The sequence below is a fragment of the Sus scrofa genome, chromosome 13 (assembly GCF_000003025.6).
Source record: "Sus scrofa isolate TJ Tabasco breed Duroc chromosome 13, Sscrofa11.1, whole genome shotgun sequence".
Classification (NCBI taxonomy): domain Eukaryota; kingdom Metazoa; phylum Chordata; class Mammalia; order Artiodactyla; family Suidae; genus Sus; species Sus scrofa.
The window spans coordinates 197422575-197436248 of NC_010455.5; the positions used below are offsets into that span (position 1 = coordinate 197422575).

Sequence of the window (13674 nt, forward strand, 5' to 3'; positions counted from 1 at the left end):
TTTTATTGGGAGTTCCCTCTGTGGCTTAGTGGGTTAAGAACCCAACTAGCATCCATGAGGATGCGGGCTCGATTCCTGGCCGGGCCCAGTGGGTTAAGGACCCAGCATTGCCCCAAGCTGTGGTGTAGGTTGCAGACGAGGCTCAGATCTGGTGTGGCTGCGCTGTGCCGTAGGCCTGCAGCTGCAGCTCTGATTTGACCCCTCGCCTGGGAACTTCCATATGCTGCAGGTGCAGCTCTAAAAAAGAAAAAAAAAAGTTTTATTGAGGTATAGTTGATGTAGAGTATTGGGATAACTTCTACTGTACAGCAAAGTGATTCAGTAATATATATATACATCCATTCTCTTTCAGATTCTTTTCCCATATAGATGATCACAGAATATTGGGTAGAGTTCCCTGTGCTCTACAGCTGTTCTCTGGTTTTACGGTTAATAAAATGATTTAACCTAAATTATTTGGGGAGGTGTTTTATTCATCTTTGTATATGCCTTGCACAGAGATGTGCAATACATAGTGATCACTGTGCATTGATGCTCCTCCAGTCTTATTTCTCTGCAAAGGAACTAAAACAAGCCCCGTCCAAAGGGCACATTTCCCATGTCCACCTAAACTGAGATGTGTCTGCTGTGGTTTTCATCCTCGGCTAAACATCCAAATCAGATTGGAAATTGGCCGGGGGATAGGGTTGCCCAGAGCAACTTGAGAGTTAAAACGGAAACAAAATAGAAACAGGCATGCAGCCAGGTGCAACAGAATAACTACCACCTCCTGACTTATTTAGAGAATTCTAGATAGCCAGACCAGCTAGAATAGGCTGGCAGGTTTTCATCTCCACTTCTGGAAATAAACAGTTACTGAGAACAATGCGACGCGGAGCACCCACGCTGGGCTGAGGTAGCAGCCTCTGTGGCTGCATGTGGGCCATGCATGTGTCAGCTGAATTGATAGTAATTGCAAAGTGATGGTACATGTGGGTAAAAATCACCAAGTAATGAGAGGTCCTTTGTGTTCTTCCACACACACAAGGGTGAAAAGGTGGAGGGGCTCCAAGCCCAAGCCCTGTATCCTTGGAGAGCCAAAAAGGACAACCATTTAAATTTTAACAAAAATGATGTCATCACCGTCTTGGAGCAGCAGGACATGTGGTGGTTTGGAGAAGTTCAAGGCCAGAAGGGTTGGTTCCCTAAGTCCTACGTGAAACTCATTTCAGGGCCCATAAGGAAATCTACCAGGTATGATGTTTGTGTTTCTCTGCTTCTATTGGCTGAAAAACATATTAGGCATCAAACTCGCGTTGGCACTAGTTAAGATGCACAGATAGGAGTTGCAGGATTATTTTGTCTTCTGGATCTGCAAACATGGGGTTCGTGCCAACAGAAGAGAGCCTCTTACAGATGCATGGCCATTTTTCCCTTGCGCATAGAAGCTTGCGTATCTTGTTTTTCACTGACTTGTGCAAGAGGGAATTCTGCTCTGAGACCTGGAACATTCTTGGGGATTTGTTGGAGATTCTGCCTCTCTTCATGCTTAGTACCCAGTACTGTGCCAGATACACAGCAACACTTAAGAGGCCCCAAGTATTGGGGGAACTCACTGGAAGAATGAATTATCTTTTTCATTGGGAACCTTAGAGCATGGAAACTTGACACAAAAGTGGTTGTTAAATTATTGCTCTAACCATATAAATGGTCAAAACCAACCATGAGCTTTAAGAAGAGATGAAGAGCGTAAGTATGGGACGGGTACCTGTCAGTCATGCTTTGAAAAAGACCAGCATGTGTGTATCCAGCGAAGTGCTGACAAACAGGATGTGAGGCCAGAGTCAGGCCCTGGGAGCCCCTCGGGACATGCTTTGACTTAGCTCAGTGCATCTATTTCAGCTGTAGACTGTCAACGTTTCGGGTGTGAAGCGGGTTTTGAAAAAGAAACATCAGTGTCATTTGTACTGTTTTAAGGATGAAAATTAAAGTTGTCTCTCCGCCCCTTGCAGCATAGATTCCGGCTCCTCAGAGAGTCCTGCGAGTCTAAAGAGAGTAGCTTCCCCAGCAGCCAAGCCGGCCCCGTCAGGAGAAGGTGAGATCCTGCATCAAATGATGTCCCTTAGAAGGTGGAGGAAGCTGTGTGATAGATACAGTGAATGTCTGAAATGAGGTCGGATTTCATTTTGAAATAGTCGACATTAATTTATGTTTCTTGTATTAAAAGAAGGTAGAATGAAGTTTAGCTCTTTATAAAGTCAGAGGACTTGGTGGAGACGTCTCAAAATAGTATTAGATACATCGATCATGTATCAAAAAGAAAACTGGCTTTTTCTTTTTTTTTCTTTTCTTCTTTTGACGGCTGCACCTGCAGCATACGGAAGTTCCCGGGCCAGGAGTTGAATTGGAGCTGCAGCTGAGGCCTGTGCCGCAGCTTGCAGCAACACCTATCCGCTGAGCAAAGCCAGGGATTGAACCCACGTCCTCACAGACACTATGTCAGGTTCTTAATCTGAGGAGCCACAGCCAGAACTCCAAAACTGAAATTTCTAATTCTGTTTGACTGTGAGCTCTCTGACTTTTGGAAGAGGCCCATCCACGACGGACCAAGGTCTCTGAGCATCTCTGTAGCCAATTCGTGGTCATTGCTGTTTTCTGACTTAAACAGATAAGTGTTTTGTTTTAAAACCGTCACTGTACAGTTCAGTAAAGCTGTCACAGTCACATCAGATGCCACTGACCCAAATGAAATAGGAGTTTAATTTCTGTGTCACATGGGAATAACTACGCAGCATTATTTAGGCCTAAAAATTTCATGTGGAGTGTTTATTACACAAATAATTCATTGCTTTATTTTCCCATCTTTACCTGATGACATAATTGTATGGATTATACATGCCAGTATATGGTACAGGTTTAAAACTGAACAGAAGCTACATAATTCAGGCTCTCATAGTAAAAATCTCATGTCTTTTCTACATTGGGTCTAGCCATCATCAGAACACTAATTGAAAAGTAAGCCTACCGAGTCAGACAGCCTTTCCATGAAGAAGTCTAAATAGTATTTGTAGCTAACAGATGTCTCCCCGGTTGTATAGTAATTTCTCATCGGTTCCTTGCATAAATTCCACGAGGATAGCCTCTTTCATGTAGTTTGTTTGCCATTACAAGACTGTGGCATTCCTTAGAAGCCTTGCCTTATGAAAAATAGAATTACTGAAACAGTCGTTTCCGTGGACACAGCAAGGACAAAGGTTTCATGGTGATTTAGACAGTAACAAAGTCACTTTTTCAAGAGGCATTCCCAAAGTACAAAAAAATGGGGGAGTTCCCGTAGTGGCTCAGGGGGTTAAGAGCCCAACATACTGTCCCCAAGGATGCAGGTTTGATCTCTGGCCTTGCTCAGTGGGTTAAGGATCCAGTGTTGCCACACTGCAGTGGAGGTACCAGATGCAGCTCAGATTTGGTGTGGCTGTGGCTGTGGCTATGGCTGTAGCATAGGCCGGCAGCTGCAGCTCTGATTCAACGCCTAGCCTGGGAATTATATATGCCGGTATATGGTACATTATTAAAATGGAACCAGAGGTCGCAGATGTGGCCATTCAAGTAAAAGAAAAAGAAAAAAAAAAACTTTAAAAAAATGTTTTAGTTTATAGGAAGAGCTATAAAACCTCATCATCACTGAACAAGTCCAGCGTTCCGTTGTATCCAGTTCTTGCCGTTACCACCAAAACAATCATTAGCATCGTGCTCTGCATTCATTCTTGTCATCTTAATGACTTCTTTTATCCACTGATAGGAGGACAAGGCAAAAAGGTCGTTTCAACCCAGGCTATGTAGTCAGTGCTGTGTAAGGCAAGTTATATGTGCGCCCCCTCTCCCCACATTCAGTGTTTATATCCACTAAGTCTCACCGGAGCCCCAGAGTGTATATCCTGGCTCACACCAGTGACCATATAATCTTAGTCATGCCTTCACTCCCTCATCCAGAAAATGGGTATAATAATTGCCACTTCAGGTAGAAAATTACTTCGAGGATTATGAGAGAGCACATGTAAGCTTTTAGAATAAAAGCAGCAAGTGTCTGCTACTTTTATTTCCTTTATTTTGCTTCATTTCCTGGATGGGTGACAAAGCCACTTAAGGCAGGGAGCATTCCCATCAGCAATGATGCCGCCGAATGCTGATTTGTTTTGAAACGGCTCCTGAGGCCTCCACACTTAAGTCCTCAGTAAGTAGGTCACAGATGAGCCCCACACAGATTCTGAAAGTTGAGCAATGGAAGAGAGTTAAGCTCTGACCTCACTTGGCATTGATCACATCCATTTCGAAATGCTTTAGGTTAGAAACATGAAGAAAAACTGCCAACCAGGGAGTTCCTTTCATGGCTCAGCAGTTAGTGAACCCAACTAGGAGCCATGAGGACGCAGGTTCGAAGCCTGGCCTCATTCAGTGGGTTAAGGATCTGGTGTTGCTGTGAGCTGTGGCATAGGTCACAGGCAAGGCTCAGATCCCCAGTTGTTGTGGCTGTGGTGTGTGTGTGTGGGGGGGTGGTAATAGCTCCTATTCCACCCCTAGCCTGGGAACTTCCTTATGCCATGGGCGCAGCATATGTGAATGTGGGTGGAGGACCTTGGCACCCGAATGTGGGTGGAGGACCTTGGCACCCGAAATTCTGACTGAAGGTCCTCACGTGTGTTAATGAACCACTTATCAGCCGTCTACTAAATGGAATCAGATTTAAAGAGAACCATAAAGCGGGTTAACTAGTTTGGGAAGCTCCTAAAACATGGGCTCAGGAATGGCCAGCGCCCTGCGTTAACGTCTGAGGCGGAGGGTCTGCGTGGTTAGGAGCCCCTGCAGATCTGTCCTCATGTCCCTCATTTTTGCTGAATCCCGATTGGCCTCGCAGATGCCGGGGCACACACAGGGCCCACAGAGCCACAGTCTGTCCCCTCTCCTTGATATCTGCCACTGCAGGATGAGGTTCAGCCAGAGCTCGTGCCTCTGAAGTTTCTTAAGCGTTTCAAACGTTACTCCACAACTTGGATCCCCTTTTAAGTGCAGGAATCCCCGGGGGAAGGACCGATTGCCCAGAATCCCATCTGAAATGGCCAAGCACGAGCGAAGGAAGAACAAGTAAGGGAGCAGAATGAAAAGGGAAGGATTGGGCTATTGAGAAAGCAGAAGAAGGAGTACATTAATGCAAAGTCCTTATTAAAGCTGCCGCACTTGGTTTCCTCGTGTGGGCAACCATTTTTCCAGTTTACACTGGGAGGTGTGTGTTACCCATGCCAGAGGGCTAAAGCAGTCTTCTGTTCTCCCTCACATGATCGGGTGACCTTTCACCTCGGGGGTCAGCTGACCTCAGCCTACAGGTCAGCACAGCTGAAGCTGAAGCAGCCCCTTGGAGAGCTGCCCCCAGGAGCATAAGCATCAGCAGGCTTGGTGGGGTGTTTGGTTTGTTGTGTTGTGTTTTGTTGCCCCACTGGAGGCATGTAGAAGTTCCCGGGCCAGGAATCAAACTCTCCCCACAGCAGCCACCCGAGCCATGGCAGAGACAACGCCAGGTCCTTCACCCGCTGCACCGCTGGAGAACTCCAGAGGCTTTGTGATTTTCTGGGTTTAACTTTCCTTAGTGCCTCCTGCAGAGGCTCTTATAATTAGCCAAAGGATTCCTCTATACTAACTGTCTGCCTATTAATTGACAGTAGGCTCTGCATTTCAGGACTGTCATATGAAATGTTAGCAAGAAACACACCATCCATCATAAAACAAAGTTTTCTAGTAAATGGTGGTTTATTTTAATTGCTTTTTTTTTTTTTTTTTTGCTTTTTAGGGCCACACTTGCAGCATATGGAAGTTCCCAGGCAGGTTCCAAGCCACAGCTGCAACAACCCTGGATCCTTTAACCTACTGCACCAGCCAAGATTCAACCTGCATCTCCACTGTGCCACAGCAGGAATTCCTTTAAAAATTTTTTTTCTTATTGCTTTTTAAAAAATATATAAAGGCCTAGGGAAAAATGGAGAAAAAAGTGGAAATAAGAAAGTTAAGTTCATTTTCCTGTAAACCTTTTATTCTCTACCTAATGTAATGACTAGAATTTTATGTCAAGTAATCTTTGTTTCTCAGCCTTTTTTTTCTTTTTTTTTTTTTTTTTTTTTTTGTCTTTTTGTCTTTTTAGGACCACACTGAGGCATACGGAGGTTCCCAGGCTAGGGGTCGAATCAGAGCTATGGCTGCTGGCCTACAGCACAGCCACAGCAACGCCAGATCCAAGCCACATCTGCGACCCACGCCCAGCTCTCGGCAACGCCAGATCCTTAACCTACTGAGCGAGGCCAGGGATCGAACCCACAACTTCATGGTTCCTAGTCGGATTCATTTCCACTGTGCCACAATGGGAACTCCTCGATGTCCATTTTTAACTAAATAAGTATATTTTAAATTTTGCATTTTAGCAGCTTCCTGCTGTCCGTGTGTGTGATACAATAGGACTTAAGTTTTCACTGAGGCACTTGAATAATGAAAAATGTGTCTTATATTAATTTACATAAAGGATAGACCATGTCTAAAAGTTTCTAAAATGGTGACTGGGTACCTTTAAAAGTGAATTTTGGGACCTTCCCTTGTGGTGCCATTGGTTAAGGATCCAGTGTTGCCGCAGCTATGGTGAAGGTCACAGCCTCGGCATGGGTTCAATCCCTGGCCCGGGAACTTCCACATACTGCAGGTGTGGCCAAAAACCAAAAGTGAATTACAGATATTTGATGAGCCAGTGCATCCAACGTAGTGTTCAGCACAACCTTGGTGCTCAGTAAAAGTTCATTTAAATGTGCAAACCATGTACGAAAAAACTATGGCTCGAAATCGGAGGTCATGCTCGGTGCTGTTGTTGGTAGACATGCAATTGATTTTTTACTGTTGTTCCTGGGCCTGGGTCTTCACAGGAATTGTTTCCCTGACTGCGGTTGGGGAATTTGGAGCCTGGGGGGGGGGGGGGGGTTGCAACTCTGTATTTTATCTGCTGTAACTAGCCTTTCTCTTGAATGGACCTTATCCTAATGTCCTTATTCATAAACTTGCTTTTGCAACGCTGTCTGGGATTTCTGTAAACAATCAAGCTCTCTCCGTATCTCCCTCTTTCTCCCCACCAGAATTTATTGCCATGTATACTTACGAGAGCTCTGAGCAAGGCGATTTAACCTTTCAGCAAGGGGATGTGATTTTGGTTACCAAGAAAGACGGTGACTGGTGGACAGGAACAGTGGGCGACAAGTCCGGAGTCTTCCCTTCTAACTATGTGAGGCTTAAAGATGCCGAGGTAAACCCACGTTAACTGTTTCCTCTCCCTTTCTGTGCAATGATTCTCTTCCTGGGGAGTCGTGATGTTTGCTGGTAGAACATCATTATTGGGTTTTGCTCATAAGTCTTGGAACGTGACAGCAAATACAGTGTGACCTGTAATGTAATTATTTGAACTTGTTTACTGGTGTTGTGAGGTCAGCCTTGGCTTCCCAGAAGCAGAAGAACCCCCAGTGCCCCGCCCCGCCCCCACCCAGGACTCAATGGAGGCTGCCCTTGGAGGGTGGTTTGAGTGTAACTGGCTTAGGATTTGGCGTAAATACTCTTTTTTTTTTTTTTTTTTTTTTTGTCTTTTTGCCTTTTCTAGGGCTGCACCCACAGCATATGGAATTTCCCAGGCTAGGGGTTGAATGGAGCTACAGCTGCCAGCCTACACCACAGCCACAGCAATGCCAGATCCAAGCCACATCTGTGACCTACACCACAGCTCACGGCAATGCCGGATCCTTAATCCACTGAGCGAGGCCAGGGATCGAACCCGAAACCTCATGGTTCCTAGCAGGATTTGTTAACCACTGAGCCATGGCGGGAACTCCCAGAGTAAATATTTTTGATGAAGTCTTCGCAGTCACTGATTTGGGATGCCCCAAGAAAGATACACAGCAATATTTTGTCCACATAAACAAAAGTATTTTGGTGATACTGATCCCAGACTATTGGGCAGTAGAGTTTTTAGAATTTCTGTTTTTGCCTACTCCGTAGGAAGACACAGGATCTGAGAGATGGGTACACTTTGGCTAGACCTTAGTATCTCTGTTGATCGGAGGCTGAATTTATTTTATCTAAAAAAACTTTTATTACAGTTGCTTTACAATGTTCTGTCAATTTCTGCAGTACAGTAAAGTGACCCAGTTACACATATGTATAATCTGTTTCTCACACTCTCCTCTATCGTATTCCATCACAGTGATTGGCTATAGTTCCCTGTGCCACACAGCAGAATCTCATTGCTTTTCTGAATTTATTTTAAATGCTCTTATCTTTATATATTAGAAGTGGCTCCCAAATGTTATGATCGGGGCCCTAAAGATTCAGTGGCATAAAATGTGATCTTGAGATAGCTCAAGATTAATGAAATGATGGCATGGGCCCGCCAGAGTTTGGGAGCCCCTCTCGTAGTGGCCAGTTTCAAGTTAGTGGAGAATTTCAGGTTATAAATGTCATCATTTAACAGACCCATAGCTGCCTGGGAATCGAGGCTGGGCCTCGTGATAAGCAGTAGTGGGTCTGCCATCAGCTTCCTCACCTTCCCTGTAGCTCCCAGGAGTAGTTTTATCTGCTTGGATATTTTTTCTTTCTTTCTTTTTTTTTTTTTTTAAGAGAGTGTCATCATTTTTGTTTTGTTTTTGTTTTCCCTTGCTTTGGTCTTGAGAATAGTAGCCTGCTGAGATTCCCCTGGAGGGATATACATAAGTCTGCTTATCCTTGAAGAATTTGGCAGAAGCTGGAATTTGTCCTTCTGTAGGACAAATGACTGCTGTAGGGCAGTCGTTGTATTGTCCTCTGCCCACCTGGAGAGGGAACTTTCAACTCTTCTCAGGCCAGTTAGATCCATTAAGAACCATGGAGATGCTGTTTCAGAGGAGCTGGGAAAAACACATAAAAAACGAAACTCTGCTACCATGCTTGAAACTCTTAAAGTGGCTTTCCTTTGGGGTCAGTTAAGCACAAAACCATTACTTATATTATAGTTTAATAAATTAGAGTTTTCTACCCCAAACCACCCAAAGTCTGTAAGTGAAAAAAAAAATTTTTTTTAAGGTGAGCTGAGTTGTCAAGGCTTTCTTAACCACAGTCTTAAATTATAGCCACAGCTTTCTTTATAAATTTTAGTTGCATAATATAACAATTTTAATATAATGCTAATTTTAAAGAAAAATTGAAATGTAATAGATAATACTAAATAGTAAGGATGAAAGCCATACAAAATGGCTCAGCATATTTTCCATTCCACTTCTCCAGAGGGAGTCACTTAATCTGTTTAAGATCCCATGATATAATAATCTGTGTGAATGGAATTGTGTTTAAATGTATGTGTTTTATTCTGTAAAAAATAAAAATAAAATTTCAGAATTAAATTATTAGCCACAGAAGAACAAGCAGTGTGAAAGATATTGGACAAACATTTAGGCACATTATTTCATAATGGAAAAAACTGAAAAAGGCAGCTCTTTCATCCTACTTAGACATAGAGTTCAGTGTATAAGGCCATATCCTGGCAAACTTAAAAACTGGACGCACTCTCAAATGCCAGAATTGAGCTGTGGACTCAGGGGAAGCTGTCCTCGTCCTGCTTCCTTCTCTGCCTGAGCAGGGCTGGGGCGTGTAGCCTGCGGCAGGTTTTCTGCTGCCTTCTTGAGAAGCACCAGGACAGAAGCTGATCAGCTGAGTCCCGTCTTCGCTTCTGTGCTGGCTGGTATTTAAAAGGGAGCACATTGAAGCTGCTTTAAACTGTATCACCGGGTATTGCCAAGTGCTTTGTTTTTTTCTGGAATTGAGAGAGTGTGTTCTAAGCCTGCACTGGGAAAGTAACTGGCCATTTGGAATCTCGTTTCATTAGTTTTCCTTCATTTCCATCCCCACAGCCTATCCAAATGGCAAGGGAGATTGGTATTGGATATCTTGGTTAATAGCGCAATCACAGTAACCGTTTTCATTCAAGCTCTCCCTGCTAAATGGTTGTTGAAGTGCAGTATACATACAGAGACAAGGATGAGTTGTGCTCCTGGTAGAGAAATTACATATTTTTTATTCTTACAGTTACTCCCGTTTAGTTAATTAAGCCTTTTGTTTTGGTCTCTTTTAATTGGAGTACTTAATTTACTGGAAGACAGGAACCCAGGAGTGAAAATTAATTCAGAATAAAGCACTTTGTAATGACAGATTACAGGCTGGCCCCTGGCCCAGCTCGAGGTCTCTGCTGGGCTTACTCAGCTGGTTTAAAATTCCATGAGTATCCATGAAGGAATTCAACCCCAGAGCACTTTTGGAACACTTAGTAGTTGGGGGGAAAAAAATTGTCTGCTTCTAAGAGCTGTGTGTCGGGCATTAAAAGAGAAATTTCGGTGTTTAAGCAGTGTAGTAAGATTTGGGTGGAAAGGATTTGAGGATGAGGCTGCCACTTTGAATAATGAGATGGGGGAAGGAGAGTTTGAATTGCCACTGTATTGTTTATTTAAAAAAAAAAGGGGGGGCCCTAAAACAAATGTACCAAAATATCTATATATGCAAGTATTAAATCTGGGTGTTGGACTCACATGGATGTCTCTTGTAGTCTCTGTACTTTTTTACGTGTGAAATAGTTAATACGTAATCATTTGGACAAAAAGCATGAGTTTAGTGTTTAGGGTGTGGATTATTTAGGGTCTTCCTGGTGGGGCACCCCCAGTTTGACAGGACCTGGGGACATGATACTTTCACGTGACACACGGTCAATACCAGAGCCCTCTGGGACCCTAGAGTGCCATGTACCTTGCTCATTTTTCTCTTAAGAAAAGTGTAAAAGCTGCGGGTTTTAAAGTACTTATTTTGCCCATATTTTGCCAGTATACACCATCATGTCAGGAGATACGATGCTACTGTGTTCCTCCAGAATGAAAAAGGGGAATTTAGGGGATCGATCTGGTTTGCGTCTTCATCATTAATTGCTTTTTAAGTTGCTTGACCAAAACTCTTCTGTATGTAAATGAGACCTTCTGCTCTGTTTTAAGGGCTCTGGAACTGCTGGGAAAACAGGGAGTTTAGGAAAAAAACCTGGTAAGTTGCAAACCCCGATGCTTCTTTTGCACTGTTTTAAATGTAATTGATAGTTGTTCCAATCTATGTTAAGACCGGAGCCTTATAAAAAAAGAAGACGACGACAAAAGAATCTTCCCTAAGAGTGTTTGGGGGTGGCTCCTTTCCTGGGAATCCATTAATAATGTGTATAGATGTATATGGACGTAACTTCCCACGTCGGACATAACCAGACAGAATGTTCTCGTAGGATATGAAGAAACAGTTCGGGCAGGATGTGGGAAGGTGTAATGCCTGGAGCTGGAGGATGGAGGGTCAGCTGCCACTTAGCTCCTCTTGTCACCTGCAGGATGCCCCCTTTTTTTTCCTGAAAGTATATGTAGTCCCAGGACATAAAAAGTAGAGCAGCAACAGGTATTACCAGAGCATGGGTCCTGTTCATTTAGAAGCCACTAAAGGGTGGTTTTCCCTCAGGTACACAGCAGGGGTACATTGTCATCATCCCTCTGAATTCAAAGTGTTTTCACTTATTTAAACAAAAATCACATGTTCTATAAATAGAAGCATGAAAGAAGGAAGCAGATGTGAACTCATACGGCTGGTACGGCCTGTCTTCCTCCTCTAGGTCATTTGAGCTTTTTTTGCTGTTCCAGCCTTAAGAAATTACAGGTTGAAAGAGTCACCTCGGTGCCACCGAAGGATTTGTGTATCTGTGTCTGGTGCTCAGCTGCAAGGCGCTCGCCAGGCAAGGAGAAGTGGTTTTTTGGGTAGTCGTAGGATTTTAGTCAGACTCAGAGATCGGACCACCCAGGTTATGTTTTAACCATGAATATGCAATTTTGTCCCTATTTTTTGGGGCGCCCCATGGCATATGGGTTCCCAGGCCAGGGATCAGATCTGAGCCGCAGTTGTGACCTACTCCGGGTCCTTTAACCTACTCTGTCCCGCTGGGGATCGAACCTGTGTCCTGATGCTGTGCCACCATGGGACCTCTGAGTATGAGTTTACATTTTGAATTGTCATTCCAGAGGCTCCTGAGTGGCCTAACTTTGCACCGAAACCAGCGAGCTGCTCAGAGATACAGAAGACAGAAAAGAATGTGGGGACAGGTCGCTGGCTTCGCAGGCCAGGTCCTTTGAGGGGCAGGAACATCGGAGGCCAGACGGGACACTCCTTTGGATCTTCTCCAAACTGAAAACTCTTAACTCGTGGAGCCTAGAGCTAGTTCTTGGCTGCTGGGGTAGAATTCTCATTCACAGCCCAGATTTCCCAGCTTGAGCTCTCAGCGGAGCCCAAGTATGTGTAAGCTGGGCTCTTCTTGCTTTCCCCTGAGCGCTGGGAAGCATCTGGCAGGGCTGGCTGGTGCTCCTAGCATGGTGACCACTGGTTACAAAACAGTGTCCTAGGGGCCAGAGTGCATTTGGGGAAGCAGGACATAGTGTCAGAACGGGGGCCTTGTACCTCTTTCCTTCCATCTGTCTGTCTTCATTCCATCTTCCTTCTTTTCTTTCTTCCTTTTTTTTTTTTTTTTTTTTTTTTTTTGCTCTTTTAGGGCCGTGCCCACTGCACACGGAGGTTCCCAGGCTAGGGGTCGAATTGGAGCTGCAGCTGCCGGCCTCCACCACAGCCACAGCAACTTGGGATCTGAGCCGCATCTGCAACCTACGCCATAGTTCATGGCAACGCCAGATCCTTAACCCGCTGAGCGAGGCCAGGGATTGAACCCACAACCTCATGGTTCCTAGTCGGATTCATTTCTGCTGCACCACGATGGGAACTCCTATCTTCCTTCATTTCTTTCTTTCAAGAACGATTTTTTTTTTCTTTTTGTCTTTCGGGCCTCACCCGTGGCATATGGAGGTTCCCAAGCTAAGGGTCGAATTGGAGCTGTTGCTGCCAGTCTATGCCAGGGCCGCAACAACGTCAGATCCGAGCCCTGTCTGTGACCTACACCACAGCTCAGGGCAATGCTGGGTCCTTAACCCACTGAGCAAGGCCAGGGATCGAACCCTCAACCTCACAGTTCCTAGTCGGATTCGTTAACCACTGAGCCATGATGGGAACGCCGATCATAATGGGGAGAGAGAGTGTAGAAGAATAGAACAGTTTGTCTTGCTTCTTCTAGAAGTTCAGGAAGCAGTCACTGCGGATACAGCAGAGTTCACTAGAGAGGGATTTTGTCCTTTCGCAGCCGGCCTCCTGTGCCAGTAGACTTTGCAGAGCCTGGCCTGTGGTCCTGCTGGAATTTTTCCCATGAGCCTTTTTGGTGAGGAAAAGTACAAACTATTTACTTTTTTTTTTTTTTTTCTGTGCTGAATTGTTGTTTTGCATAACCCCCCCACCCCCAAAAAGCAGTAAAACTTGCATTGCATTCCTACCCGCTCTTCGGGGATAACCCTCAAAATGTGAGGCGCACACACAAAAAATGGTCCTTGGGATGGAAAAGAGGGTCTGAAGAAAGTCATAACATGCGAAACGAGTGCCCGCTCCCCGGGGCTTCCTGAAGAAAAGAGTTCTCTTTCTCCTCTCCTTGATGGGTGGAGAAGCTCCGCCTGAGGTCTTTGGTTCACTTAACCATCCTTGAGGGGCCTG

General features: G+C 44.7%; 1 protein-coding gene across 1 annotated transcript in view; it reads left to right on the plus strand.

Moving 5' to 3' along the window:
- The window catches only part of ITSN1 (intersectin 1), a 191023-nt gene that overhangs the window by 121060 nt on the left and 56289 nt on the right, over nucleotides 1-13674 (plus strand). Inside the window, 4 exon segments of the mRNA XM_021070946.1 lie at nucleotides 1028-1233; nucleotides 1992-2074; nucleotides 7140-7306; nucleotides 11058-11103. Coding sequence (XP_020926605.1) covers nucleotides 1028-1233; nucleotides 1992-2074; nucleotides 7140-7306; nucleotides 11058-11103 — 502 coding nt within the window.